Consider the following 25,798-nt stretch of genomic DNA (forward strand, 5'->3'; position numbering starts at 1 on the left):
GATATGTGTGAATAGACTCACACAGGCAGGCTCAGAGACTTGCGCCCTCACGGTAGTTTGACTCACTTTTATGGGGCATTTCTTCCAGGTTTCTTCTGGCCAATCATCTTGCCCTGTCTGGCTCTGAGTCCCTCTTTGGTTTGTCTCAGGGTCCTCCCTTGTGTGCACTCACATCTCTTAGCCGAGATGGATTCCAGCGAAGAGGCCTATGGGTAGGTTGACATCACCTATGGTGGGGTGGTGCCCCCTGCCTTTTTTGCTGCCGAGGAGCCTTTCTGCACATGTGTAGCTGGGACATCTGTGGTCTCCTCATCTCCCATGTGGGCAGGGCTCAGCTCTTCTCTGCCCCTGCCGTTACTGTTCTCTTAAAGTGTTCACCAGAGGCAAAGTCCAGCTCTTTACCCTGTTCTTGTTGTAATTTTTATCTGGAAGTGGAACAGGAGGGGAAGGGGCAGGGCACAACCTTTAAAAGAATGACAGAGCCATAGGACATGACAAAAACTGGTTAGAACCAACTAGGTCCGAGGTAGGGGAAGATGTGATGTCCAGTGGACCTTGAGCCGCATTATATGCTTATTGTAATACATTAACATATGCTAAATGACACACCCACCAGCGCCATGACCGTTCCAAGGTCAACCATCAAATTTCAAAAAGTGGGCAATGGCCTGATTCCTGGAAATATCCGTCCCTTCCCCCAAAATAGTTGGAACAATCCTCCCACTCGCTCATTAGCCTATGAAATTACCCAGCCCATAAAAACTAACCACCCCATATTTCAAGGCCTCTCGCCTTCTGGGCCTTCTGACGTGGCCCACACTCTGTTTATTTCTCTCTAAATAAATCCACTTCTTACCTATCACTTTGTCTCTCACTGACTTCTTTCTGCGACGAGACATCAAGAACCTGAGCTTCATTAAGTCCTGAGACCAGGAGTGTTATCTCAATTAAAAGACCGTGGGTTCAAGTCCCAATCTGGGTGTAGACCGGGTTTGAGTCCTGGCACAGGGGTTCACGTCCCAATCAGAGTGACAAGGCTTCAGCAGTGTAAGCAGGAAGCTGGCTGTAAAAGTCTAACCTGGAGCCCGTCTATCTTCTGCCTCAACCTTAGCTCCCTGCTCCCTGCTCAGGGGCCTGGGGTCTGGGAGAGGACGGCCAGCACAGTCGCCAGCTGAGGGGGCACTGGGAGCCCCTGTGGGAGCAAGTCCCAGGGAGGCTCGCCAACCCCGAAAGCTCCCTAATCTCAACTCCAGGTCCTCCCTGCCCCACCCCTCCCTCCGAACTCAAGCCTGAGTCATGTTGGGTGCCGAGGGGACACGGACACAGTGTTGCTTCTGTCAGCAACTCCAGGCATTCTCCTTCACACTGAACTCTGAGGCTCCACACCACTCCCTGTCCACCTCCTCCCCACCTCACCCTGGCTGTGAGGCTTGGAGCGCAGCCACCCCTGACCACCCCTCCCCACCACGCCCCTAGCTCCCCACTCTGGGATCTAAGGGTCCCAGCTCGCCCTCCTAATCCCTGTCCAGCAGGGTGCAGCATGTCTTGCTCTGAGCGCCGCGGCTCACCATTCATCCCTCATTCATTCTTTCTCAGAACCCCTACCACCACCACCTGCTCTATCCTAATATCCGATTTAATTTTCCTCAGGGCACTTATAACTTGATGAAATCGACTTTTGTGTGTATTTGCTCCTACAGCATCCCGTCTCCCCAGCTTGCGTGTGAGCTGCATGAGAGCAGGCACCTTGGCAGTCTTGGTCAGTGTGGGGTGAGGTGACTGGTGCGCAGTGATCACTGCTCGAGGATTGACTGGCTGAATTAGGTACATGTTTGTTGAGCAGCCACCATGGCGCAGGCACTGGGCGAGGTGAGGGGACGTGCGATCAAACCAGCCATCTCGGTAGTTCATGGTGGGAGCGGAAGCAGGGGTGCTGTACCCCCACAGGATGAGCTGAATGCAGGCACCACAGGCCCTGCTGCTGGGGAGGCACAGAGGAGACCCGTGTCTGAGCCCCAGGCCAGGGCTCCTCCCCTGCACCTGTAGCACCAGCTCCAAGATCACTTCCCAGGGGAACCTCGCCCACCCCCATAGGAGCTCACCCAGCACTACACACACCTCCCTAAGGACAGAGCTGTAATTTTACATTTGCTTATAGGATTACTTGACTGCCTCTCTACACTGTTTCCAGCACTCAGAAGGTTCTGCGGAACAGCCCTGCTTGGGACCATAAGTTCCATGTGTCTGTGTTTAGCCTCCGTGCCTAGCATGGTGTCCAGCACAGGGGCACTCAGTCACTGTTTGTTGAATGAATGTATGGGACAGGGAAGTGTTGTGGGGTCCCTCCCCAAAGCAAGCAGCTCCTCTTTCCTGGGACTGTCCTCTGTCCTCTGTTCTCATCTGCCAGCCAGAGCATCCCTTTCTTTCCTAGGTCCCCACAATCCCACCTTGTTCCAAGGCTTCTGTTTCTCATACAGTCATAGAAACTTAGGGCTGTCACCTCCTGGCACTACTCACATTGTATACGCCCCAAACCCAAGGCATACCATGGCGTTGTGCAGTGGAGGTTGCCACCTAAGCCCTGCGAGACAGCAAGCTTCTTGATCACGTTCCCAGTCCCACCAGTGCTCCGGGCAATTTTAAAGCTATGCTGTCAACTTCGGCAACTACCGTGCAGTGCCTGGCTCCTTTTACAGAGACTCTAGTTCTGGCTCAAGAAGTTTTTCCAGCTCTTCAGCCCTGTTTCCTTGTTGCTTTCCCTGCATCTTTTCCCCTAGAGATGCCAACCTGAGTCAGCACCTGTCACACCCTGGCGGAGATAGGATGCTCTAGCTTGGGGACTTTCCCTCTGGAGCCCTTCTGTCTTTTGGCCCCAGCCTTGGGGCCCTGCCCTTCCTTCTCACTGGCCAATCTGTTCCCTCCTCTTCTCCAGTTATGGGTACCTGGTGGCACTTCTGGACATTGTGGAATTTCCCCAACCTGGCAGAAGGAACTGGGGAGCAGGAAGGAGAGGAAAAAATCCAAGCACTCAGACCAAGTATGAAGGACCCCAGGACCCTGGGGAAGTGGTGAACATAGAGGATCTTCTTGGGCTCTGAGTCATTCTGGTCCCCTGAGCAACCCCAGGGGTCAGATTCCTTTATAACTTTGGGGAACATTTTAGTCCTTGAATGTTCTCTACCCCATTCTCACAAAGTTGTTGACCAACACATGCTTGATTACCTCCCATGATGGTGAACTCACCACCACTCGTTTAGGCCCATTCCACCTTTGGACAGCTTTAATTACAAGAAAGTCTTCCCCCATAACAAGTCTATATCCATTCACTGGTCTCTGTTCTTTGTGCTCAAGATTAACAAAAGCAGTGTGGCTAATGTTCCAACTAGTAGCCCTTCAAGAGTTTGAAGACCACTATCATCTGCCCCTTGAGTCCTCGGCCCCAGTTCGACATTTCCATGTCCTCTTTCTGGTCATGGACTCTCCTCAGCATCTAGATTTCTCCATCTAGACCTTGCCATTTGTTCCTGTCGCTCTTTTTTTTTTTAATTATTTAATTAATTATATAGGCTACGTTGGGTCTTTTTTGCTGTGTGCGGGCTTTCTTTGTAGTTGCGGTGAGTGGGGGCTACTCTTTGTTATGGTGCGCGGGCTCCTCATTGCCGTGGCTTCTCTTGTTGCGGAGCACGGGCTCTAGGCGCATGGGCTTCAGTAGTTGCAGCACATGGGCTCAACAGTTGTGGCTCACGGGCTCTAAAGCACAGGCTCAATAGTTGTGACACACGGGCTTAGTTGCTCCGCGGCATGTGGGATCTTCCTGGAGCAGGGATCGAACCTGTGTCCCCTGCATTGGCAGGAGGATTCTCAACCATTGCGCCACCTAGGAAGCCCTGTCCCTGTCCCTCTTAAACTGGACCACACACTCCCAACAGGGCTGTGATGGTCTGACCATCTCAGATGTGGAGCCACTGCACCCCATCATTCTGGGTCCTAAAGCTCTCTTTGCGCAGCTCAAAGTCAGGTCAGTGCTTCTGGCAAGGAATTGACTCTTACCAACACTGTGCCAACCAGAATCTCCCTGTCTGCACATACGGGTGTTATTCCATGTCCCACACAATGTGTTCTTGTGCAGAGGATGATTTGAGGACCAAGGAACCAGACTCTACCTCTGTCCCTATTCAAATCTGGCCCTCAAATTATGTTTAGATGCAGAGTCCATCATCCAGCATTCCTCCCAGTTCCGTGTTAGCTGCCTTCAATTATGCAAATGGCACTGTGTGCTTCTCCAATGTGTCACTGAAAAGTGCCACCACTAGGGACGTCCCTCCAAGTTGACAAAAACACATTAACCACCATTATTTGGAGATGAATGTCCTACCGGTAATACCTACTATCCTATGATCCTACTCATAGTGAACCATTTTGTCCCTAAAAGTATCCTGAAATGGAGCTGATGGGTGTAAAAGCTCTGTGATAGTCACTGGGGAAACCTGGTTTCCAGCCCAGGTTCTGTCTCCAGTGTGTATGTGATTTCACGTCACCAAGTATCTCTGGGCCACTGGGAAAAGAGCAGGGGCCAGATGGTCTGTCAAGCCCTCTCCAGCTCTGATGTCCTGTTCTGTGGTGGTCAAAGTGAGATAGAAGGTCAGGAAGCTGGGGGAGAGGAGGGTCCACGTTGCAAGAGGTAAGAAGTGGGCACTCCCACTCACGCATGGGGAAGTGTCGAGCCCACCCTTCCTGCTGGGCCGCAGGTGCCAGGCTTAGCTCTTCCCCTTGCAACTCCTTTACCGCAACTTAAGCTGACCCTCAGGCTTCCCAGCATTTGATTTCCCCTCAAGTGCCTGGAGTGCCCCATCCAAACACCTAACCACTGCTCACTTGATACCCTGTGGAACTATGGCCCCAAGAAGATCCAGGCCATTAGGCCTGAGTTCCTCTCAGTGGAACTCCCTCCCCATCCGGCCCTCCAGCACCCCCACCCTAGCTTCCCAGAAGTCTTGGGACACATCCACACACCCCTCTCCCACACTCTGAGCCTTTGCAGTTTGCGGCAGAGTGCCGTGCTCAAGCCACGTGGAGGGAAAGTGAGCAAGAGTGTCTTCTAGAACCTGACTGTCAGGGTTTGTTTTGTTTGTGTGTTTGTTTGTTTTAGAGAAGTAGAAAACTTTATTGTGTGTATATAAAGGGTGATTTAGTTGCCCTCTAAAGGACACCCTGCCTGCCAGCGTGAGACCAGGCTCTATCACTTACAAGCTGTGTGACCTTGGGCAGAGTCTCAGTTTCTTCTTATCCTGGCTGTAAAAAATTTAGTCGTTATTAATATTGGCTTTAAGATTACAGAACCAACCTCCCTTCATTGTCTATTTTTTCCTTCACTCCTCCATTGAGAATTCTTCGCCCCACATCCCCAGTCCTGCCCTCAGCACACCTCTAGCAGAGCTTGTTTGTGGGTTCCTCATCTCCCCCTCCTGAGGTCCCCATTCCCTGCTGGGTGGAATCACTACCTGTGCTCACGCTGACATCTTCTGTTATCCACAACAGCAGTTTCAGTCATCTGACTCTGGTTGATTGGTGTTCAATTGGCACAGGGTTGAGGTCAAAGGGGACAAAAAGGGAATAAAATTTTAGATAGATTAAGCATAAACTTGATAAGGGAACTTGGTTTTAGGGGGACTTGGTTTCTTCCCAGCTGTGTGACCTTGGGCAAGCAACTTAACCTCTGCGAACTCACTGCACGCGTTTGTCCTCGTTGTAAAATCATAATACTTCCTTCGCATAGGTAGTGAGTGCATTAAATAGGATGTCTGGGGCTCAGTGGTACTCGGTTATTACTTGTTGCTTTCTCTACATAGAAGGCAGTAAAATCCCTTCCTCAAACGTCATTCAGATTGTGGCCCTCAGACACCTTCATGGGTCCCACTTACCCCACACAGGAGGCCAAATATAACTCGTGACACCTCCTTTTGCCTTAAAGCAAGAGGCTTGTCTTGGTTCCATTGCTCTTATCTCCAAAGGCCCCTGATTCAGCTTCTGTCTGCCAGCCAGCTGAGTCTGTGTGCCTCTCTCTCCCCCACCTTCCTGTCACAACACATGCCTGAAATGCCCTTCCTGTCCTCTTTCCAAAACCAGGTCCCACCTTCTTGGAAGTTGATTTAAGACTCACTTCCTCCCTTAAGCCTGCTTGACTCAAACTTCCCAGTTTCAGGATTGCTAATCACTAAAAAATATTTCATGCCTATTTCAGCCTTCCTCCACCCCCTTTCCTCCGCCCTCAGTGACTATGAGGTAAGATTGTAGCTGGCAGATCTGTACCTGTGGGCACCTGTGTTCCCGGGTATCTGGTTGTACATGAGAGTGGTTATAGAGCAGCAAGCAAGAACAGGGGGTGACCAAAAAGCACACAAACAAAAAAAGCAGTTGGTGAGGTGGAGAAAGGGCTGGGCTAGATCAGACCCACGTCCGTTTGACCACTTACTCCATGGGTGGCACTTAACAAGTTACTTAGCCTTTCTTTCTCAGCCTCTATTTCCTGGCATATTTGTCACGAAAATTACCAAATTACTACCATTACTATTAAATGAGCCCTTACTTGGTGCAGGCACTGTCCTGAGCACCTTACATAGACTTTTACATTTAATCTTCACTTCAGCCCTAGTGGGTAGGTAACATCATTTTTCCTATGCTACTGTTGAAGAAACTGAGACACAGAAGAAACTCAACACAAAGATTAAGTACCTTGCCCAGGTCACCGAGTGAGTAAGTGGCAAAGCCAGGATACGCAGCCAGGCAATCGGACCCCAGAGTCCACGTCCTTAACCACTCTGCATACTGCCTCCCGCATGTAATTCTGGGTGTGTGCAAACTCTTGACACACTGACTGGCACAAAGACAAGCAGCAAATGGTGTGTCTTTCCTCACTGGGACCGCAAGTACAGGAGGCCAGAACAAGCGTCTCTTTTCCCCGTAGCTTGTTACAGGGCCTCAGAAAGGACAGAATATAGAGTGGGCGCTCTACACACATTTCCAGGGCCTGAGGAAGGTGTGGAAGAAATGCAAACATTTAAAGCCACATCTTCCCACCCATTACATAATACCCACGTGTATTATAAACACGCACATGCCACATTGACACACACTTCTGACAAATACATCACACTCACACACACACTCTCAGTGACCACTTTGAACCCATGAAGTCTCCATCAGGAAACCTTCCTGAGCCGGTTCAGGCCTCGCAATCTTTCCCATCGCTGAATGCCAACAGCACTCACCATTAGACCCAGCCAAGCCAGCCCTCACTATGTGGTGTTTTATTCATTCAAATAACTACCCAATAACTGCTGAGAATCAGGACCAGGTATGGGAGAAGCAAGGCCAAAAAAAAAAAAATGTTCGTGTCCTCTGGGAACTTTGAGTCTTCTAGGAGATGCCAGCATACAAACTAAGACTTACAGTAGGCACGGGGAATACATGTTATCACTGACAGACTGGGGCATTTTGGAGAGCTTCCTGGAGGTGACACGAGTTAAATTTTAAAGATGAACAGGAGTTATTCTGGCAAAGGAAGAGGTGTGGAAGAAGGAGACTAAGGAATTGGGAACAGGTAAACATGCTTGGGAAACTGCAAGTCATTCTGTCAGCTGTAACGAAGAGTTTTTAACAGGGACAGACAGGACATGAGGCCATAGCAGTAAGCAGGGTTCAAATGCCAAAAGGCTTGATGCGCTGACCTGAGAGGTTCAAAGTCTCTCCTGAAAAGCTGTTAGGAGCCATGGAAGGGTTTTTGGCAGAGAAACAACATGATCAAATCTGTATTTCAGAAAGATCGATTCAGTGGCACAGAGGTAAACTGATAAAAGAGGGGACAGAGTACAGAAAGGGAAAAACAAATACCGTACATTAACACATATATGCGGACGATAGAAAAATGGTACAAATCAACCTGTTTGCAGGGCAGAAATAGAGACACAGATGTAGAGAACAAACATATGGACACCAAGTGGGGAAAGTGGGGAAGGTTGGGGGGGAATGAATTGGGAGATTGGGATACCAAATTGTATGCTCTAAATATATGCAGTTTATTGTATGTTAACTGTATCTCAATTAAAAAAAAAAAAAGAGGGGACAGGGTAGAGATGGGGGAACACTGAAAAGATTTTCAACAATCCCAGGAATAAATGAACTTAAATTCTTAGTGCAGTGGGAATGGAGAGGGTATTTAAGAGACATCAAGGAAAAGTGGGGAGGCCATCCACTGAAATAGGAAACATACAGGCCAAAGTTTACACTGGAAGGAAGGCAGACAAGGATACCTTTTGACTTTTAGAGTTCGAGGTGTCTCTGGGACACCAGGTGATACCTAATAGGCTTATGAATATGTGTGTGTCTGGGATTTCCCTGGTGGTCTAGTTGGTAGAACGCCGAGCTCCCAATGCAGGGGGCCCAGGTTCGATCCCTGATCAGGAGACTAGAGCCTGCATGCATGCCGCAACTAAGAGTCTGCATGCTGCAACTAAAAGGCTGCATGCCTCAACTTAGAGCCCGCATGCCCCAACTAAAGATCCTGCATGCTGCAACAAAGATCCAGTGTGCTGCAACTAAGACCCTTTGCCTAAATAAATAAATAAATATTTTTAAAAAGTGTGTGTGCCTGTGTGTTTGCTTTTTTTCCCATTAAAGCTTGCAAGACATCTGGGCTGGAAATAAAAGTTTAAGTGCCGGGCTTCCTAGGTGGCACAGTGGGTAAGAATCCGCCTGCCAATGCAGGGGACACAGGTTCGATCCCTGCTCCAGGAAGATCCCACATGTCTCGGAGCAACTAAGCCCATGTACCACAACTATTGAGCCTGCACTTTAGAGCCCGTGAGCCACAACTAGTGAGCCCATGTGCTGCAACTACTGAAGCCAACGCACCTAGAGCCCGTGCCCTGCAACAAGAGCAGCCACAGCAATGAGGAGCCTGCGCACCACAACGAACAGTAGCCCCCACTTACTGCAACTAAAAGAAAGCCTGCGCACAGCAAAAAAGACCCAACACAGCCAATAAAATTAATTAATTAAAAAAAAAGTCTGTGTCATCAGCTTACAGACAGCAATTAAAACCAACTTGAGTGTGGATGAAGTCACCGAGAGAAGGCGTGGGCCAAAAGATCTGTGGGCCCAGGACAGAGCTCTGGAGAGCTCCAACTCCAAGCAGTTGAAGGCCTGGATTCGTGGACATTCTCCCAGGAGCAGTGTGTGAAGTGGAAAGGAGTAAGGAAAGGGCCCTGGATATCACCAACATTTAGGGGAAGAGAAGGTGAACAGACGAGAAGAGAGGGGCAAAAGTGCAGAAGCCAGGACAGGGTGTCAAGCCGAGGGAGGTCAGTAGCATCAAATGCTGCAGAGGTCAACAGAGATAAGGAAAGGAAACACCATCGGTTAGATTTAGCAACTAAGAGGTGGCCAGTGCGGTCAGAGTGTGGTCAGTGGAGCGCTGAGAGGGTGGGTTTCCGGCTGTTGGAGAAACCTTCTCAACTGAAACGCAGTTTGAGTAGCTGGCTGGAATTGCACCCCGCGCTGCCTTCCCGCACGCAGCACAGTCACGCGCGCACACTCTTACACAGAGAGGGCTAACACGGACTTGGCGTTTCAGGACACAGCCCGCAGGCTCCTGCGCAGGCGCCTCCGGAGCTCGCCGGCTCTGCCGCGAGCCCCTCTCCAGGCCTGCAGAGGGCGCTGCGCCTCGTAGAGCCGGGGCGTGACGCCGCTCTAGCTAGCGTTCGGGCTCGGTGGTGGGCGCCGCAGCTCTGTGTCCCGCACGCCTCCTCCCAGCACAGGTGGGTCGGCCCGCGGTGGGCAGCAGTGCTTGGGAGCCGTGGGGCGGGAGGGTAGCGGCAGCCTCTGGGCGCGCAGTGGTCCCCATCACCTAAGTGCCCCAGCTCGGGCCCGGCTCCGGCGGATCGGGCCGTGGACAGGGCCGCACGTGTGCAAGTCCCAGCCCGGGTGGGTGCCTTCTGGATGTGCAGTGGCAGTCCCAGAAGCCCTTAACACCCGAGGGGTCTCCGCCCTGGCTCGCTAGCGGCTTCCTGGGGACATATAGGGGCGGGGCTCCCAGGGGCGGGGCTCCCATGATTGACACGTCTTTTATCAGGTTTCACGGGCACCACTGGACCCCTCCCCTGCCCTGAATCTGAGCCAGCACCATGGTGAGAACCCTGAGCCCAGACCCTCACCTCCGCATGCCCATGCCTATCCCCTTGCCCCGCGTGGCCTTGCCTCCGTTGCCTGATATAAACCTGGGGCTCCGCAGTGGGGGTTCCGGTGCGTATGCCCCTGCAAGGCAACCTGCACTCTTGCAACCCGCCCATCCCTATAGCACGGGCGCCTGAAGGTGAAGACGTCGGAAGAGCAAGCGGAAGCCAAAAGGCTAGAGCGAGAACAGAAGCTGAAGCTATACCAGTCAGCCACCCAGAGTGTCTTTCAGAAGGTGGGGCCCTCAGAGGTAGTCCCCTCCCACAGTGGCTCCTTTAGAATAGCACTGAGGTCAAGAACTGCGCCTTAGAGTCAGGCTGCTTGGATCTATCCCTGGGTTCTATTGCGTACTACCTGTGTGTCCTTGGGCAAGTAGCTGAATCTCTTCGGACCTCAGTTTGCCCATCTGTAAAATGAGGCTAACAATTGCACTTACTGCATAAGGCTGTTGTGAAAATTAAATGAGAGAATACACGTAAACCCATAAAGTGCTTTGTGTAGTACCTATAGTATAGTATGGCATTCACAGAACATTCGGTATTTCTATTTATGTTATTTAGCCCTGTAGCAAGAGAAAGATATGATCTCTGACCCTGCTACCTATCTTCTCAGCGCCAGGCTGGAGAGCTGGATGAGTCAGTGCTGGAACTGACAAGCCAGATTCTGGGAGCCAACCCTGACTTTGCCACCCTCTGGAACTGTCGACGAGAGGTGCTCCAGCGACTGGAGGTCCAGAAGTGCGTAGGGGTTCGGAGGGAAAATGGCCCTGGCTCTGCCCCTGCCCTGCCTGGGTCCGGGGCTGGAGGAAGAATGGGGCAGCCCGGGGCATAGGCAGAGAGCAGTGGAGGGCTGGGTGCAGAAAGTCAGGGGTGAGCTGAGCTTGGCTGTTGGAGAGCCCTGACCCCTATTCTCCTCTGGGTGCAGATCCCCTGAGGAGTTGGCTGCTCTGGTGAAGGCAGAACTGGGCTTCCTGGAGAGCTGTCTGAGGGTGAACCCCAAGTCTTATGGTACCTGGCACCACCGCTGCTGGCTGCTGGGCCGCCTACCAGAGCCCAACTGGGCCCGGGAGCTGGAGTTGTGTGCCCGCTTCCTTGAGGTTGATGAGCGGAACTGTACGTGCTTGTAGATTCTGTCCCTAACCGCCCTCACCTGCCCCACATTTTGGTACTAGGGCCTCAGTAAGGCCCAGAGTTGGGAGCGATGGCTAGGATAGGCCCACTGAGCTGATGGCAAAAGGGATGATGGAGCCAAATGTATCCTCCATGGAGTGCATAGAGATATTTCTCAGGGTTTCCAAGGGAACTCCAGGGGTACCAGCCAGGGAGCCCTTCTTGCCCTGCTTCTGAGATGTGCTATATGCCCTTCCCTGCAGTTCACTGCTGGGACTACAGGCGGTTTGTGGCTGCACAGGCAGCTGTGCCCCCTGCAGAGGAACTAGCCTTTACTGACAGCCTCATCACCCGAAACTTTTCCAACTACTCCTCCTGGCATTACCGTTCCTGCCTCTTGCCCCAGCTGCACCCCCAGCCAGACTCTGGACCCCAGGGGCGCCTCCCTGAGGATGTGCTACTCAAAGGTAAGCAGATTCAGGGGGAGCTGGGAAGGAGTCTGCAGTGCCGCCCTTCCAACCCTGATGCCTCGGTCTGTTCTGAACCTGCCACTCAGGAATGTGCCTGGCTCTGGGGTGCATAAGATCGAGTCCCTGGCTGCAGGGAGCCCAAGTGTCCAATGGGGAACATAAAACTGACATATGTAGCCCCTGGGCAAGGCCAGCATATAAGCGAAACTGAAGGCTTGGAGGTACTCCAAGGAGAGGGTAGGATTTGGGGGCCGCCAGAAGTCCAGCAGGGTCCTAAGCACAGCCCCATGCCTCCTTGGCCCCTGCAGAGCTGGAGCTGGTGCAGAACGCCTTCTTTACTGACCCCAACGATCAGAGTGCCTGGTTCTACCATCGTTGGCTCCTGGGACGAGGTGAGCAGTGGGGGATGAGGTTGGGTGATTAGGGCTTGGAAGGAATGGAAGAATATTTAAGGAGACCTGAGGCTGTGTCTTCCCCCAGCTGATCCCCAGGATGCCCTGCGCTGCCTGCACGTGAGCCGGGACGAGGCCTGTCTGACTGTCTCCTTCTCTCGGCCCCTCCTCGTGAGTCCTGCAGCTTTTGCTGGAGAGCATCATGGATTGTGGGCCTGGTGCTGTTGGAGTGACGGGTCTCTCTTTGTCCCCTGTGCCAGGTGGGCTCCAGGACAGAGACCTTGCTGCTCATGGTTGATGAGGCACCCGGGGCTGTGGAGTGGAGGACCCCGGATGGCAGGAACCGGCCTAGCCATGTCTGGGTATCCCAGGATTGGTGGGCAAATTAGGGGCTGGGGCAGGGCTGGGGGGGGATAGTCAGAAAAGTGGTGCAGCCCAGGCTTTTTCTTAACCCCATGCTCCCAGCTCTGTGACCTGCCCACCACCTCTGTCAACGACCAGCTGCCCCAACATACATTTCGTGTCATTTGGACAGCAGGCGATGCCCAGAAGGAGTGTGTGCTCTTAAAAGGTGACACAGCCTGCTTCCTCCGCCCTTTGCAGCAGCCCCCCCGCCAATCCCTCTCTTCCTCTCACGGGTATCCCCTCCTACCACCTATCCTTTCTCTCAGGCCGCCAAGAAGGCTGGTGCCGGGACTCCGCCACGGATGAACAGCTTTTCAGGTGATGCTGACAGGGAAGCACACAGACAAGGAGGGGGCTCTGGGCATCAGGCAGCTAGGCGGGAGCCTGGGGGCTTAAGCAGATGGTCTCAGACTGGATACTGGGGGTGAGCAGGGCCCCAGAGCCGGGGGGGGGCGTCATCCCCTCCCCCACCTCACCCACCCTCAGGTGTGAGCTGTCGGTGGAGAAGTCCACGGTGCTACAGTCCGAGCTTGAATCCTGTAAGGAGCTGCAGGAGCTGGAGCCTGAGAATAAATGTGAGGCCCGATCCCCTGAGCTCCTGCTCCCCTAAGGAGAACCCTTTCTAGGGGGGCCCCTTGGGGAGAGCGGGAAGGTCTCCAGAGGATGGGAGCCGAGGAGGATGCAAGAGAGAGCATCCTCTTCCCCTTCCTGCCTCCAGGGTGCCTGCTCACCATCATCTTGCTGATGCGGGCGCTCGACCCCCTGCAGTATGAGAAGGAGATGCTGCAGTACTTCCAGACCCTCAAGGCAAGTCGGGTCCACGGGAACTCGTGCAGGGGAGGCCCAGCGGGCAGGAGCAGGGCAGCTGTCACACTTTCTCTGTCCCCTCTCCCTGCCAGGCCGTGGACCCGATGCGGGCAGCCTACCTGGACGACCTGCGCAGCAAGTTCCTGCTGGAGAACAGTGTGCTGAAGATGGAGTACGCGGAGGTGCGCGTGCTGCACCTGGGTCACAAGGTAGGATCCGCACAGGCGCCCTCCCGGCGCTCGCCGCGCTGCCTGACCTCCCTCCTCCTCGTGACCTGGCTGGCTTTCACGTCCACCCCACCGGGCCTCCGCCGAGACACGCACCGTGCCCCCGGCTTTGCCTTCGGGCTCATGTGCCTTTCTGGACATTTCTTCCTCAGCTCACTCCCAGGCTTCTCTCCCTGGAGCAGGCCCCGACACCTAAAACCTGGATGGTTTCCAGAGATTTCTGACAAACTCTCCAGATTCTCTTTTTTGCTCTGCGGTCCTTCCCCGTCAGTCTCCCAGCACGTCACGGCCCCCCGCCTTTGCCCCCACCACACGGACCCCAGGCTCCCCGGGCCTGCTCCCGCCAGTGTCTGTGTTTATCCCAGCGCCCTGCTCCAGCCCCTGTCCCTGCCCCACTCCCCCAGCCCCAGCGCTCACGTCTCCGCGTCCCGCCTGCTCCCTCCTCTCCTGAGCGGGGGGGGGGGGGGGGGGGGGGGGGGGGGGGTCCCCAGGGCCTGTGTGGGGCACACAGGGCACATGCCTGGTGAACGATGGCTGAGGACTTTCCCCCAGGTCTCGCTGGCTATCTCATCCCCCCTCCTCAGGATCTGACAGTGCTCTGCCATCTGGAGCAGCTGCTCTTGGTCACTCACCTTGACCTATCGCACAATCGTCTTCGAGCCCTGCCCCCTGCCCTGGCCGCCCTGCGCTGCCTCGAGGTAAAGCCCTCACTCCTCTGTCACTGTCCTGGGTGGTCCTTTTCCCCTTCCTCCACCTCAGAAGTCTACCCTCCCTACAAAGAGATGCCCGGGTCCTCCCAGCCCCCACAGATGACCCCTGCCTTCTCTGTCACCCAGCCTGACCCTAGGAGCCCTTCCATGCAAGCACTGTAAGCCGATCACCCTGGGCTCCCCAGTTGCTTGTACCAATCCCAGGCTGCCAGCTGCCTGCCTTGCCTTGTCTTCCCTGCCCTCCCCACCCCCCAGGTGCTCCAGGCCAATGATAATGTTATCGAGTCCCTGGACGGTGTCACTAACCTGCCCAGGCTGCAGGAGCTCTTTCTGTGCAACAACCGTATCCTTCCTTCTGGGTACCTTTCAGACAGCAGGTAGGGGGAGGTGCCACACCAGGAAGGGACAGATAGCAAGCAGGGTGGGTGTGCCCCTGGGTGTGGGGAGGGGGCTCTGGCCGTCTAAGCTGAGGAGAGAGGATAGCCTGGCACTGTGTGAGGCGATCATTGACTTGCACTGGTAGGGTTTTGCAGGATGGAAGTAAGTGACTTCCTCAAGCCAGAGTTCACAAACCAGCAGCCTGTAGATGTTCTCGGGTACATCATATTTTTAAAATCAGGAAGGTTCCTATTTTAAAAAAACATCTAGAATTCTGATTCTTCTTAAAAAAATGGAGTTAAAGCAACCTTTAGCCTGTGTTTCCACTTGGCAGCCCTTGGCCATTGATGGATCATGGGTGCCTCTGCCCCCGGAGCTAGCTTTCCCCTGGGCCAGTCTCCACCAGTCCTGGGACTGTATCCAGTCAGCCGCCTGTGCTTCCTGCCTGGCCCCCGGGGGCAGGTGTTTGCAGTCCGGAGCCTTATGCCCTCCGGGGAAGCAGACAAGGTGCCCATCAACCAGGCTGCTAGGCAGCAGTCCCTGTTCTTGAGGGAAAGCAGTGATGGGTGCACAGGAGCAGACGGATCTGGAAGAACGTGCCAAGCTTTCCTTGACTCCTGCCCAAGGCCTCCAGCAGCCTGCAGTGCTCCAGCCTCTTGCCTCCTGCCCCAGGCTGGGCCTCCTCAACCTGCAGGGCAACCCCCTGTGCCAAGCAGTAGGCATCTCGGAGCACCTGGCTGAGCTGCTGCCTTCAGTTAGCAGCATCCTCACCTGAGAGACTCGGCCCCCACCCTTGCCCTTTAACTTATTGGAACTGAATAAACAATGAAGAGGCCCCGAAAGGCTGCTAAGCTGCCGCCACCGCCACCTCCTTACTACTGCTGCCTATTCCGGAAAAGAAAGGGAGAGAGTTAGGGTATGTCGGTTCAGCCCCTCTGCTTTCGTTTTGTGCTCAGTCCTGCTGTTCCCCGTCATGGGGAACCAAAGCCTCAGTATCTGGGGCAGAATCAGGGCAATGGCTGGGTGTAAAGCTACCTTCTGGGTTGCGGCTGGGCTGGGTCTAAGTTCCAGGCTGGGATCAGGTTTGAGTTCAGGTTCTGGCTGGGGCTGGGCTACACAGCAGCTGGAAGTCTCTCTCACTGAAAGGGCCCATCGAAGTTTCTTCTGTGACCCGTGTTCTTTCCAGATGCCCTGCCTGCCCTGGCTTTCCTTCACCCCAGCCGAGAAAGCTGCTCCCAGGAGCTGGAGGCCAGGGCGCCCGGGCTCGACTCTCTTCTGACAGTGCTGTTAGTCCCATGGGGAGCGTGCTCTGGATGGAGAGCCCTTGAAAATACTTGATCCCATTTGATTTTCACAAGCTCTCAGGGCTGAGGTGATTAGGCCCATTGTACCGGTGAGAAAATAGCTGTTAAGACACACCCAGGGTTGCTGAGCTCAAGTGCTGGAGCCAGAGCTGTCTCTGCAACGTGGTCTGGGATTCCAGATTCATGTTCTTGCATCTGGATTGGACACAGCCTGGCCTCAGCTCCTTAGGTACCGAGACGGTGTGTTTTCCCATGGTCCCCGCTCCAGCACGCACGCACGCGCGCACACACACACACACACACACACACACACACACACACACACACACACACACACACACACACACACACACACTGTCCTGACTTTGAAAGCCCCGAGGCACTTGAGCCTCCCTGGAGGGAGGAAAGAGGAGTGTCTCAGGGGTGAGGGCACTGAGTCAAACCTGGCTGGGTGGGGAAAGAGGAAGGTTGATTGAAACAAGAAGGAGAGAATGTGACAAGGCATTTGTCTGCTTCCCTGAGACTCTACATGGGCCCACGTGTGCTCACACACAACCGGACTCTCAGGGGCCTGCCCCTCCCATATCCACAGTGGCACACAAACAGCCCCTCCATGAAGCCCTTTGGCTGACCTGCCTCACACCTGCCTGGAGTTTTGATTTCTGCTAGTGCATCCTCTGAGTGTGCTGGAGATGTGGGGACCCCCCCCCCCCATCTCCCCACCCCAGCCAAGTCTGGGGCTTGGACCTGGACAGGAAAAGGTCATGGGGATGTGGAGGGCTGTGTGCCAGGTCCTGGAGCCTCTGTCCCCAGTCCCCAAGGCACCTCCCTGCCTGGTGCATCACCAAACTCAGTCTCTCCTCCAGTCAGCTTCCTTGTGTCTTCTTGCCCACCCTGTTTTCACTGTCTTCTGTTCAGTGTCCCATGGGCAGAGCTGGGACAACAGCGGGATGGAGGGAAGAGATCCCCAGAACAGGGTCCCAGCCTTCCGGAAGATGTCTGACCTCCTCTTTGCCTTGGTGGCCTCCCTGGTGTTTCTCCCAGTGTCAGGGTGGAGTTGGGGCAGGTGCCTGGAGCTGGTTGGTCAGGATTCCCGGAAAGAACTCCAGGTTGGAGAACCCTGGCCTCCAGCTCACCAAACATTCATCTCAGTGAGAGAAGGGGGTACTCCACAGGCTGGGGAGGGGGCTTTCATTCCCACCTGAGCCTTAGAGCAAAGACCTAATCTTCCTCCAAACCCCTAGGTTGGGGGGGGTTAGAAAACAAGAGGTTGCTTCTACTCTGACCTCCCTAATCCCAAACTTGGAGGGACACAGGAAGCAGGGGGCAGCTCCCTTATGCTGGGGGCTGTGGCGTAGCTAGAGATGGATGGTGGAGTCAGAGGATCTGGTAGAGCCGGCAGGTCAGGGCCTGGCTGCTGATGTCACCAGTCTGTAACAGCTTGGCATCCCGGGACCTCCCTGGGAGGATGAGTCCCCGAGCCAGGCCCATGGACAGTTTCACAGAGACAGAGGCAGGCAGCCTGAGCTTGGGAACAGCACATCTGCTGGATAGAGGTGGGGGTGGAAGGGGCTCCGTGCCCCATTGCCCTAGAGAAACTTCCCACATTATGAAGACAAGCCTCCTCCCCTCACCCTCACATGGACATCCATCGAACCAGATGCCCAGTCCAGAAACCTGCTCGAGGGCTCATCCCAGGAAATGAGTGTCACCGCTTCCTCCACGGAGGAGAGGGTGCTTCTGATGTGCCCAGTTAGGCAAGAGTCAGCAACCCTCAGATCCTCATCCAAGGCTCCAACAGACCCCGACCCTGCCCCCTCCCTGGTCCCGGCCCCACCCCGCAACAAATCCGTTCCTGGTTCCTCGAAAGGGGAAGGAGGGTGCGGCCGCCGAGCCTCATTTCCCACCCCTGCCTCCCGACACAGCCCCCAGAGGCCGGGCCTCCTCCCCCAAGGGAGCGGGGTATGAAGCAACCTCCCTTCCCCTTCTCCCCAGAAGCTCGGCCCCGCCCACTCCCCTCATAAACCACTTACCGGCCCGCCCCATACCTTCCATTCGTGCGGCGGCGTCGATCCGTCCCATTCCATCACCTCCGGCCGCGGGACTCAGAGATGCCCTCGCCAACACCTTCATCAGGTGAGAGGCTCCGACGGGCACTGCGACAGGCTGAGGTGGGGCCTCAGCAAGGTGGGGTGCCGGCCAGCCCGAGCCTGTCGGCCCCAGCGAGGCTGCCCTGCCCCACCGCCGGCCCCTGCCCCTGCCCGACGCGGACGCTCCATGCCTGCAAAGCCCGGCTTGGGGCACCTCCTCCCCCCACCCCACCCTTCCAGCAGTTCCACATAGGTGTCTGACCCCACGACGACGTGAGGACTGCCGGGACCCCAGGTCGTGAATGTCATTCGCCTGTCTGATGCCAGGAGCCTTGGGTGGGGGAGGCCTCCTAAGGAATGGGTCCTTGAAGCAGTCAGCTCTGGATCTGTAGACTGGGGAGCTGGCAGGTGGAGGGAGCAGTCCTGGGATGGTCCGTGCTGCTGCATCTCGAAGCTGTGACAAGTGTCCACTCATTTGCTGGGATGGGTCCTTGAGGAGGTTTCTGGATTGGGCATCTGGTTTGGTGGATGTCCACGTGAGGGTGAGACGGGAAGACGCGTCTCTATAATGTGGGAAGTTCTCTAGGTGATTCTGAAAGGAGTCTTGGGGAAGGTCTCTGGGTGGGTCGGAGGGAATCCAGGGTCAAGATCAGATCATCTCAGTCATCTGGCTGGGACTGAATCAGCTTTCTGGATGGAGGGTTTCTGGGTGAGCTGACTGAGGCATCTTGTAGGGGTAAAGGAGGTCTGAGTGAGTGACCAGAGCCTCTCTGCCTCTTCCACACAGGCCTGACTGGTGGTCCTCGTTCAGATGTGGGCCGCTGGGGTGGGAACCCCTGGCATTCCCCCACCACACCTTCTCCAGAGCCGGAGCCAGAGCTAGACAGACGTTCTCGCCGAGGGGGCCGTTCCTTCTGGGCTCGCTGCTGTAGCTGCTGCTCGTGCAGGAATGCAACAGATGATGACTGGGGGCCTGAGCCCCGTGGAGATCGGGGGTCTGGCTCCAGGGGTCGAGGGTCTAGCTCTGGGGGTCGAAGACCTGACTCCCGGGGCTCAGACTCCCGCCAGCCTGGCTCCCGGGGCAGCGCTGTGAACACAGCTGGAGATGGCACCATTCGGGGTGAGGCCCGCCTGTGCGTGCTGTCTGAGAGCCTAAATGCCTTGATGGGCCTGAGACTCATTCTGGCATCTCTGGGGGCCTGGGAGGCTAATGATGGGGGGCCAGACTCCCCATGGGGCTTCACTGAGCCGGAGCTCTGACCTTGCAGAGGGAATGCTGGTGGTGACTGGTGTGGATCTGCTGAGTTCACGCTCAGATCAGAACCGCCGAGAGCACCACACGGACGAGTTCGAGTACGATGAGCTGATCATCCGCCGTGGGCAGCCTTTCCACATGGTCCTGTTCCTGTCTCGTCCCTATGAGTCGTCCGATCAGGTCACCCTGGAGCTGTGCATCGGTCAGTGGAGCCTGCAGTGGGAGGGGTGAAGGCCCTAGGCAGGGTGGAGTAGGGGTAGGGGGTCCCAGCACTGGTATTAGGGTCAAAGGGGCATCTTTAGGCTCCTCCCTCACCCCACTCCTTGCCCCTGCCAGATAAGGCAGGTGCAAGAAGCATGTCCTCAGGGGTGCCTCAGGGAGGGTCTCGGTGTCCCTGTTTCCCTAAGTTCACCTTCTTCAAGCTTCCAGGGGCATCTGTCTCAAAACACTTTTTCTTCAGGTGCTCGCTACAGTATCCCCTTCGGTGCGGTCTTTCTTTCTGGGTCTGCCCTCCTTCCTCAGGGTGTGGCTCCACTCTCTGTCCAACTCTGTCTCTCTGTCCCCAGTGGCCCAGGGCAGGTGCCTCCCTCATTGCATTGCTTGGTGGCTATTGACTGCCTAGGCTGGTGATTATGCTGCAGCCGCGGGCAGGCGACTCCTTGTACCCTTTGATTAGGGCCTAGCCTTGCCCACCCCAGCCTCTAATTTCCCAGGCACCCCCACCATCTCCAGCAAGGATGCCCTGGGCTCGGAAGCTGCAGCCCCAGGGAGCAGTCAGGGTTGACTCTCAGGATGTGAACTGCCCTTTCACACGGGGCAGGGGCAGCTGGACCCAGACAGGGTGGCTCTGCTCCTCCAGCCCAGTTGCTGGGACAGTCAGGCAGGTAGAGCGTGATGGTGACCTGGTCTCTTCTACACACCTCTGAGTTAAGTGTCAAGGGAACAGGTTTGGGACGTTGGACTGGAGCTCTGCCCTGACATGTGGGCAAACATCGGGTGGGGACAGAGCTGCTCTCAGACTGGCCCAGGCGATGGTCCGACTCAGGGACACAGGCGCTGGCTCACACACGTCCTGGGTGGGGCTGGGAGAAGTCCAAGGTGCTGTCCCCCCCTCTTCAGGTAGGCTGCAGCAGCTAATGAGTGCCTCCCCCACTGCAGGAAGCAGTCCCGAGGTGGGCAAGGGCACCCACGTGATCATCCCTGTGGGCAAGGGGGGCAGTGGAGGCTGGAAGGCCCAGGTGATCAAGTCCAGCGGGCAGAATCTGAACCTACGCGTCTACACCTCCCCCAACGCCATCATCGGCAAGTTTCAATTCACGGTCCGCACACGCTCGGAAGCTGGCGAGTTCCAGCTGCCCTTTAACCCCCGCAATGAGATCTACATCCTCTTCAATCCCTGGTGCCCAGGTGAGCCTGCTGGAGTCAGGAGCGAGGCATGGACAGGAGGGGAGGGCAGGTCAGGGCTTCCTTTCCTAGGACCTGGCTACGTGCCCGGGTGCCTAGCCCTAGGAGAAGCCAGCCTTCCATTGTCCAAGTGAGGGGACCTAGACCAGGACCTGGGGAGGTGACCGGCCCGAGGTCACACCGCCTCCCCTCTCCTGGGGACGGGCCCGTGTTACAGCCACCCTCGTCTCATTATCTCTACCATGCTGCTCCATCCTTCCTGGAGCAGTGCTGTCAGGCTAGAGGCATGCCCACGCTTCCTCTGCAGTCTTGAGTCCTGCAGAGTCAGCCCAGGGGCAGGTGGGACCCAGGGAGAGGGCTGGAGGGGACCAGGCATATATGTTTTGGGGACACAGAGGACATCGTGTATGTGGACCGTGAGGACTGGCGCCAGGAGTACGTGCTTAATGAGTCTGGGAGAATTTACTACGGGACCGAAGCGCAGATTGGCGAGCGGACCTGGAACTACGGCCAGGTATGGCTGGTCGGGGCTTTGTGCACTCGGGGCACTAGAGGCAGGTGGGGCAGGGTCGGGGAGCAGAGGCTGGCCTAGCGGTCACCTCTGCCCTTCCTCCCTCCAGTTTGACCACGGGGTGCTGGATGCCTGCCTGTGCATCCTGGACCGGCGGGGCACGCCATATGGAGGCCGCGGGGACCCGGTCAGTGTCTCCCGGGTCATCTCTGCCATGGTGAGCACCTCACGTCTCTGGGCTCTACTGTGTGTCTACTTGCTGCCTCCCCTGCCCCCGCCACCACCACTCTTACCCTTCCTGAGTCTTCCAGGGCCCCAGCCCTGTCCCTGCCCTTGCAAAAGGTATTGTGGGAAGGGGTCTCCCTCCTCTTCCCTCCGTTGCCTGCCCCCCGACCCTCCCCTTCCTGGTTCCTGTCCCAGCTCTTGCGGAATGTAGGGCCACACGCCAAACTTGGCACACCCAGGATGCACATTCCTGTGTCAGACCAAGATATGGGGGGGGCGGCGGTGGCGCGGGGGAGACAGAGGGCTCTGGGAGCCGTGGGCAGGGCTCAGGCTGCTCCTGGATCCTGAAGCATCTGGAGGTGAGGGATGGCTGCAGGGTCAGAGCCTGGGCCCGGGCCACAGGGCAGGTGCTGAGCCTCTCCCTCAACGCTGTCCCACCCCGTCCTGTGCTGGGCAGGTGAACTCCCTGGATGACAATGGGGTCCTGATTGGGAACTGGTCCGGAGACTATTCCCGTGGCACCAACCCGTCTGCGTGGGTGGGCAGCGTGGAGATCCTGCTCAGCTACCTACGCACCGGCTTCTCTGTCCCCTTCGGCCAGTGCTGGGTCTTCGCCGGCGTGACCACCACAGGTAGTGCAGGGACGGGTCAGGAGCGGCCTGGGCCCTGCACAGAGGAGGGAGGGGAGCCGGGCTCCGCCGTCACAGGCCCAGCCCGGCTGTGGCTGCGGCGCAGGGGCAGGTGGGGGTAGCTGGCAGGCTGGCCTTAATGATCATTCATTAGTGTTAACAGCCCAGAGAGGCCCAGAGGAGGGGAGGGGGACGGGACAGGCAGGGACAAGGCCAGGCAGGTGGCCCGGCTTGCCCTCACCCTCCTGACCCTAGGGACCCCGACCAGCTTGGCAAGCCCGGTTGCCCTTGTCCCCTTGCTATTCCTGACCTTGGGCCTCACCTGCCCCCCACCCCTGCCCTGGCCCTGGGCCCTGAACCCCAACCCTGGCTCCCCCACAGTGCTGCGCTGCCTGGGCCTGGCCACCCGCACGGTCACCAACTTCAATTCCGCGCATGACACAGACACGTCGCTCACCATGGACATCTACTTTGACGAGAACATGAAGCCGCTTGAGCACCTGAACCATGATTCTGTCTGGTGAGGCTGGGGCTGGGCCACCCAGCCCTGCTGAGGACCGGTGACCCGAGGCCTGGACACCGGGGGAGAGGCTGGGGAGGCCCTGGGTGGGCTGCTCACGGAGCCCTCTGTCCATGTCCATCCAGGAACTTCCACGTGTGGAACGACTGTTGGATGAAGAGGCCAGATCTGCCCTCAGGCTTCGATGGCTGGCAGGTTGTGGACGCCACACCCCAGGAGACCAGCAGTGGTGAGGCGGGGCCTGGCTTGGCTCCTGGACCCCCCTTGGGGTCCCTCCCTCTCTCCCCAGCCAGGGTAACAAACTCCAGTGTCCTGGATGGGGCCTTAGGGCCAGGTCCTTTAACCCCACAGTTCTTCAGACAGACTCATCTGGGCAATGACCATGTGGGCCTTCATTTATTTCCATCTTTCTGCGTAACTATTTGCCTAAACTTTATTTATTTATGATGATTATTACACTCAGATGGCTCAAAATCCAAAGATTCGAGAGAATTCAGTGAGAGGTTTCCCTCCCCCGACAAATCCACTATTCCCACTTGCTTTTTTATTTACATGTCCTGAAGGTAATTAAGGACCCTTTTATTTATATCTTCTTTTTAAAGTTTAAAAAGTCATTCAGTAAAACATGCTTGGAAGGGAAAAAAAAAGTATAGAATTGTATAGTATAAAATATAAAATTCCCCATTCTCTCTCAGGTTTTTTCTGTTTTGCTTGGTTTCAAGGGAATTTCTAGGTCCCACCCCAGATCTGGCACATTGGACATTCTGGGAATAGATTCTAGGAGTCTGTATTTTGGAAGTTCTCCTGGTGATGTTGCAGATCTGCTGGGTTTGGCACTTTCTCTAGGGCACAGAGCATTAGGTCAGCAGCAGAGCAAACCCTGCCCCTGACTTCCTTTCTTTTGACACATATTCTCGCTTTTACCAAGTTCCTCTCATATCTGCTGCATTACTCCAGTGAGTTATATGTACGGTATGGAAAAAAATCAGGGTTGAGATAGGTTCAGAGGAGAAAACAGCTTCTATAACCCAGCCCAGCCTAAGAAATAATCACTGAGGGTGTAATCTACTAGTCTCTTTTCCACAATGCACGTTTCTACAACAATTAGACCTCCCGTACCCTCTGTTCTCAGACGGATCCCTCACACCCTTCCCACCATAATACTCTGGCCCCAGGCAGCCCCACCTGCCCCTCCGGTTGTCTCCCCACCCCCCCGCCAGCTCTCCCTCCCTCACCCTGGGCAGATAGCCTACCTCGAGCCTACCTTCCTCCTCGGGTCTCTGGCCAGACCCCTCCCTCTCGATCATCTCTGTGAACAGTGTCCCCTGAGGTGCGCAACCCCAGTGATGCCTGTGATGCTGGAACAGCTTGGCACAGGACACCGGGAGATCTGAGTTCCGGTCCCCAGGCTGGGCAGTGGTGGGCTGGGTGGCAGGCAGGGGCTCTGAGGCCAGCCGGACCCAGGCTTGATTCTAGCTTGACCGCTTCTTACATATGTCATCTTAGGCCAGTTCCTTGCACCTCCGGGCTTTGGTGTTCTTGTTTGTAATGTGGGGGTGACATATACCATATGTGGTAGTTGGGACGATCTAATGAGAAGTCATATTAGACCAGCAGCATGGCTGGAGCTTAGTAGCCACTCAGTAAGTACTAGCTCCGTCCGTTCTCTCTGTATCCAACTGTCTTGGGAGATCCTGGCATCTACTTTGCCTCGCTGGGCCTATTTCCCCATCTGTAAAAGGAGACCATAGTGTGAGGTGTTTTCTAAGATTCCTTCCTTTAGATGGCCCTCACTCTCTGTTCTGTTCTATGTCCTCTCCTGCCAAGCCTCCTCCCTATCAACCCATCTCCTCCAGAAAACACCCCCCAGCATGTTGAGGACAGACTCTGTTTCCCACCAGCTCCCCTCTCAGCTCCCCACAGAGAGGACACAGTGGGCTGCAGAGCTGTGGGGTTGTTCTGCATCTTTCTGGAATGGTGACTGTGATGTCATTGCTCTCCCAGCACAGGCTCTGGGTTTGTCTTCATGTAGGATGGGGTGGATCTTGACCTCTGGGGGTCACAGACAGCTGACATCCAGCTTCAGCTGGTGGAAGAAGTATGCCTGCAATTTGGTTAACAAGGCAGGCTTGTCCCCGCAGTTGTCCCTGCCCCCCCATCCCCCACCAGTGACTGAGGCCAAATACGAACGTGCACTCTCTTTTGTTTGCCCTCTGAGTTGGACTGGTAGGGGCTGACCTGAGGCAGGCACTGGACCTGGATGGGGGTGCCCAGGATCTGGGGGGGCAATCCCACCTTGGCCTGCTTGGATCTCTCACCCCTGTGCTGCCCTCACTCCCCTAGGCATCTTCTGCTGTGGCCCCTGCTCCGTGCAGTCCATCAAGAATGGCCTGGTCTACATGAAGTACGACACAGCCTTCATTTTTGCTGAGGTAAGGGCTATGCGCCTGGTGCCTTTGTAGGCAGCCTGGGGAGACCAGGGCACTGGCGTTGGTCCTGGGTTTTCTGGTCCTGACCTTAACCGCTGACCGACTAGCTGCATGAGCTTGGGCAAGTCACTCATTCTACGAGTCTTAGTTTCCCCAACTGTAAAAAGGGGGATAATAATGGTTGCTGTGCTTCCTGCACTTGGGATCAAAAGAAATAATGGGTACGAAACTGCTTTATAAGTCGTAGTGTCAGCGAACGAGCATAAGGGATTACTGTTATTAATGCCAAGTGCACTGTAAGGAGCCTTCCAGACCAGCTTCTTCCCTGCTCTCTGGCCTCGTCTGGCTCAGCTTGGAAAGCCTCCCCGTTTGGCTGTGTCAGGAAGCTCCCGACCTTTGGATCTGGCCCTCCCAGCAGTTTGTAGGATCCAGGGAAGGCAGCTGAGGGTCAGGCCCACCCTCAGACCCTCTGGCTCACTGACTCCTGGCTCACACCCCCCACACTCCCCCAACAGGTGAACAGTGACAAGGTTTACTGGCAGCGGCAGGCCGACGGCAGCTTCAAGATTGTATACGTGGAGGAGAAGGCCATCGGCTCGCTCATCGTCACCAAGGCCATTGGCTCCAACACGCGGGAAGACATCACCAACACCTATAAGCACCCAGAAGGTACCAGCCCCCCAGCCCAGCCAGCTCCGGCCAA

General features: G+C 55.7%; 2 protein-coding genes and 1 long non-coding RNA gene across 6 annotated transcripts in view; 2 read left to right on the forward strand and 1 right to left on the reverse strand.

Moving 5' to 3' along the window:
• On the reverse strand, window positions 1-18,133 carry LOC130844942 (uncharacterized). Its single transcript, XR_009051272.1, has 3 exons — window positions 18,066-18,133; window positions 5,502-5,557; window positions 1-425 (listed from the first exon to the last, which is right to left on the reverse strand). It is a non-coding gene; the product is annotated as an uncharacterized LOC130844942 (long non-coding RNA).
• On the forward strand, window positions 9,642-15,585 carry RABGGTA (Rab geranylgeranyltransferase subunit alpha). 4 transcript variants are annotated; one of them, XM_057721337.1, is made up of 17 exons: window positions 9,642-9,815; window positions 10,130-10,184; window positions 10,355-10,465; window positions 10,843-10,967; window positions 11,155-11,342; window positions 11,603-11,806; window positions 12,118-12,201; window positions 12,290-12,372; window positions 12,462-12,563; window positions 12,667-12,772; window positions 12,873-12,924; window positions 13,093-13,181; window positions 13,325-13,413; window positions 13,506-13,622; window positions 14,225-14,338; window positions 14,606-14,693; window positions 15,355-15,585. In XM_057721337.1, the coding sequence occupies exons 2-17, from the start codon at window positions 10,182-10,184 to the stop codon at window positions 15,501-15,503; spliced, it is 1,704 nt and encodes a 567-aa protein (XP_057577320.1). In that variant the 5' UTR covers window positions 9,642-9,815; window positions 10,130-10,181; the 3' UTR covers window positions 15,504-15,585. The 4 variants fall into 4 exon arrangements, with proteins under 4 accessions (XP_057577320.1, XP_057577323.1, XP_057577322.1 ...); XM_057721339.1 differs by having other exon boundaries at window positions 9,687-9,815; window positions 15,363-15,585; XM_057721338.1 differs by lacking the exon at window positions 9,642-9,815 and adding an exon at window positions 9,879-9,981.
• Window positions 18,012-25,798, forward strand: part of TGM1 (transglutaminase 1) — a 13,618-nt gene continuing 5,831 nt past the window's right edge. The window contains exons 1-11 of the mRNA XM_057721336.1: window positions 18,012-18,168; window positions 18,910-19,242; window positions 19,391-19,579; window positions 20,536-20,784; window positions 21,177-21,295; window positions 21,402-21,509; window positions 21,975-22,149; window positions 22,528-22,666; window positions 22,792-22,895; window positions 25,010-25,098; window positions 25,611-25,764. Coding sequence (XP_057577319.1) covers window positions 18,144-18,168; window positions 18,910-19,242; window positions 19,391-19,579; window positions 20,536-20,784; window positions 21,177-21,295; window positions 21,402-21,509; window positions 21,975-22,149; window positions 22,528-22,666; window positions 22,792-22,895; window positions 25,010-25,098; window positions 25,611-25,764 — 1,684 coding nt within the window. The 5' untranslated portion in view covers window positions 18,012-18,143. The remainder of the gene's footprint in view (window positions 18,169-18,909; window positions 19,243-19,390; window positions 19,580-20,535; window positions 20,785-21,176; window positions 21,296-21,401; window positions 21,510-21,974; window positions 22,150-22,527; window positions 22,667-22,791; window positions 22,896-25,009; window positions 25,099-25,610; window positions 25,765-25,798) is intronic.

This window comes from Hippopotamus amphibius, chromosome 2 (assembly GCF_030028045.1).
Source record: "Hippopotamus amphibius kiboko isolate mHipAmp2 chromosome 2, mHipAmp2.hap2, whole genome shotgun sequence".
Lineage (NCBI taxonomy): Eukaryota > Metazoa > Chordata > Mammalia > Artiodactyla > Hippopotamidae > Hippopotamus > Hippopotamus amphibius.